The sequence below is a fragment of the Charadrius vociferus genome, unplaced genomic scaffold (genome assembly GCF_000708025.1).
Source record: "Charadrius vociferus isolate BGI_N301 unplaced genomic scaffold, ASM70802v2 scaffold301, whole genome shotgun sequence".
Taxonomy (NCBI): Eukaryota; Metazoa; Chordata; class Aves; order Charadriiformes; family Charadriidae; genus Charadrius; species Charadrius vociferus.
The window spans coordinates 1,231,368-1,234,272 of record NW_009646842.1 but is presented as its reverse complement, the minus strand read 5'-3'; the positions used below and the strand labels follow the sequence as shown (position 1 = coordinate 1,234,272).

Sequence of the window (2,905 nt, the reverse complement as noted above, 5' to 3'; positions counted from 1 at the left end):
CCCCCCCAACATCTTTAAAAGTCCTGTTCACTGCAAAAGGCACTGGGGTGCCTTACCCTATACTGCACAGTTAGCGCACGCTGGCGCTGGGGGGACAGCCCTTTGGGCTGCTCCAGGGCTTGAGCCTCTCTTGCCACGTTTGAACTATGCTTGAGCTTCACCTTGATGGTGAACGCCCTGCAACCTGGTGCAGATCCTTGGAGGGCAATTACAACCATAAAAGACCTTCTTGCGGCCTTTCAATATATAAAGGAGGCTTAGAAAAAAAGATGAAGACTTTTTACCAGGGCCTGTAGTGACAGGAGAAGAGGGAACACTTTTAAACTGAAAGAGGGCAGATTAGATTGGACATAAGGAAGATTTTTTTTGTGATGAGGGTCATGAGATACTGGAGCAGGTTGCCCAGAGAAGTTATGGATTCCCCATCACTGGAAGCGTTCAAGGTCAGGGCTTTGAGCAACCTCATCTAGTGAAATCCCATGGAAGGGGGTTGGACTACATGATCCTTAGAAGTCCCTTCCAGCCCAAACCTATTCGTGACTCTAACACACTGCACCATAACACTACTCACCCCACACCTCCAGTGTGTCTTTGCAGCATCCAGGATAAAAACTACTTGGGAATACAGATGTAGCAGACAGCACAAACCTGATGATACTCTCAGATCCCCAGCGCTTGGCGGGTCCATATGATACTTGTAGGCACCCTTTGCCCCTCTCCAGGCCACCTAGCTTCACTCTGCTCCTCCCAAGTACGGCTCCTGCAAGCCTCTCTCCTGCTGCTGCATCTCTTCTCGTCCCTCCCTATTGCCCCTGCATCCCTCCTAGGTCCCAGACTCGAATTTCAGGCCCTGCATATCCAGAGAGAGCAGCTCCTCCTGCAGCACTGCTGCGAGTGCCATGGGGCAACGATGCCCTGAAGAAAGTGCAGGCTCAAGCACCCAGGCAATGGGTCAGAGAACCGAGAGCTCCTGCGTTAACACAGTCTTTTCCCTCTGCCTCCAGGCAGGTGGCAAAGGGGTGACACTGGCCACACTGTCCCCATGCTGGCCACACTGTCCCCACGGCAGATCAGAGCCCGCCGTGGCAGGCAGGTATCTGCTCCCCGGCAGATGTCGGTGTCAGCCCTCAGTATGGGGAAGGGTGTGGAAATGGGATCCTCCTGTCCCATTCCCCTGTTTGGGACCTGGCTGCACCCGTCAGAAAGTTCCCAGTGCTGGAAAGGGTCTGGGGGTGGGGTCTGCTTTCCCCCAGCTCCTGGTAACACCATCCAAAAATAGATCCCACCAACAACATTGGCCGGCAGCAGCCCGTGCCCCCCTGCCTGCCTGCAGCCTCCCCGCTCCCTCCATCCCCCCCACCCCGCAGCCTTTCCCAAAGTCCACTTGTCAGAGTGGGACAACCCTTTCTCCCAAAGTTTCAGCAGCACCGACAAACCCAACTTGGTCCCCTCTGGCTGACCGGCTTCGAGCAGGTGAGGCTCGAGCCCTGTGGGCTGAAAAGGCGGCTCCAGCTCCCCAATATCTGATCTGAAAACGCAAGGCAAGGAGAGCTGCCCATCCCTGGAGAAGGAGCCCGACCTCCAGGTTAATAATAAAAGGCAGCAATCGGTGGGAAAGAATAGATGCCGACTCTCTCTTCCTGCATGTCTGGCTCAGTGACCTCAGAGCATCCAACAGGCAGATCTGCTCAGCTAAAGCCTTATAAAGCCAAAAACATAAGGTGTCATCTTGGATCCCCAGCCTTGATCTTGGCACCGGAGCCCACAGCTGCTCCCGTGGGCAGCACATCCCATTTCGCTCCTTTGGGTATGCAATTGTTTACATCCTAAAGTGCTTCGAAAAGCATCGTAAAGTGACTTTTCTTCCGCAAAAGAAGAATCAGTCGCTCGGGTGGTGTTGGTCACCAGCAATGGTCGTGGTCTGCCCTGCGCCCTGACCCAATGACGCCAAGCCGCTGCCTGATCTCATCCTACGTGCGGATCTGGGAGCAGCCTCGGAAACTGGCCTGAAACAAAAGTGCTGCTGGCGCGAGGCGAGAGCGGCGGCCACCCCACACGAAAGGGAAAGAAGAACCAGCCAAGAGATTAGCTTTGCATTCTGCTTCGCCCTTCGCTGAGGCACGTGCCAAGCCGCAGCTATTTTGGGTCAGGAGGAAAGCCCCCGAGGAGTGGGGTGCTCCTGCACAGCTCGCTGCTGCTGAGGCGCCGACTGGGAGAGTGCTGGGGAGGGAAAGGGCCCGGGGGAGCCAACTGCCCTGCTGAGGAGGTTCTCGGCACCTTCCTACATATCCAGAGAGTCCTCCTCCCAGCTGCCTTTTCCAACCCAAACCCGCTCACTGCCGCATGTTCACCTTCCTCACCTACTTTCCAGCTGCTCCTCCTTCCCTGAGTGTTTCCAGATCCCCTCCCCTTTAAAACGCCAGCTCCTGGAGTCATGTTATTCCTTCCCTGCTTGGAAAAAGCATTCCTAGCCTCTAACGGCAGGTTGGTAAGATGGAAAAAGGCGCAGCGAGCATCCCGAGAGAGTTCAAGCAGCGGCAGGCAAGTGAGGAGAGCCAGGCACAGACGAATGCTTTCAGGGGTCTACGTTTCTGCCTTACAACCTCACCCCACGCTGCCCGCACCCGGTGCTCCCAGGGAGGGCAGGGCTGCCTCTTCCCCCTGGGTCGCGCCCTGCAGCCCCCCCAGCGATGGCTGTGGTCCTTCGGCGGGGGGGAGACACGACCCTCCCTCCCCCCGGCCCCTTCTCACCTGCGCTTGTACTCGTCCCGCTCCCTCTTCACCTTGGCCAGCACGTTGTAGAGGGCCCGGATCTCCGGGGTGATGGTGTCGATCTGGACGCCCACCCCGTCCGGGTGGACCCAGGAGACCCCCGGTCCTTGCACCAGGGTGGTCTCCGGCCCCG

General features: G+C 57.2%; 1 protein-coding gene across 1 annotated transcript in view; it reads right to left on the bottom strand.

Moving 5' to 3' along the window:
• Positions 1-2,905, bottom strand: part of IFFO1 (intermediate filament family orphan 1) — an 11,499-nt gene that overhangs the window by 7,100 nt on the left and 1,494 nt on the right. The window contains exon 2 of the mRNA XM_009893002.1: positions 2,752-2,894. Coding sequence (XP_009891304.1) covers positions 2,752-2,894 — 143 coding nt within the window. The remainder of the gene's footprint in view (positions 1-2,751; positions 2,895-2,905) is intronic.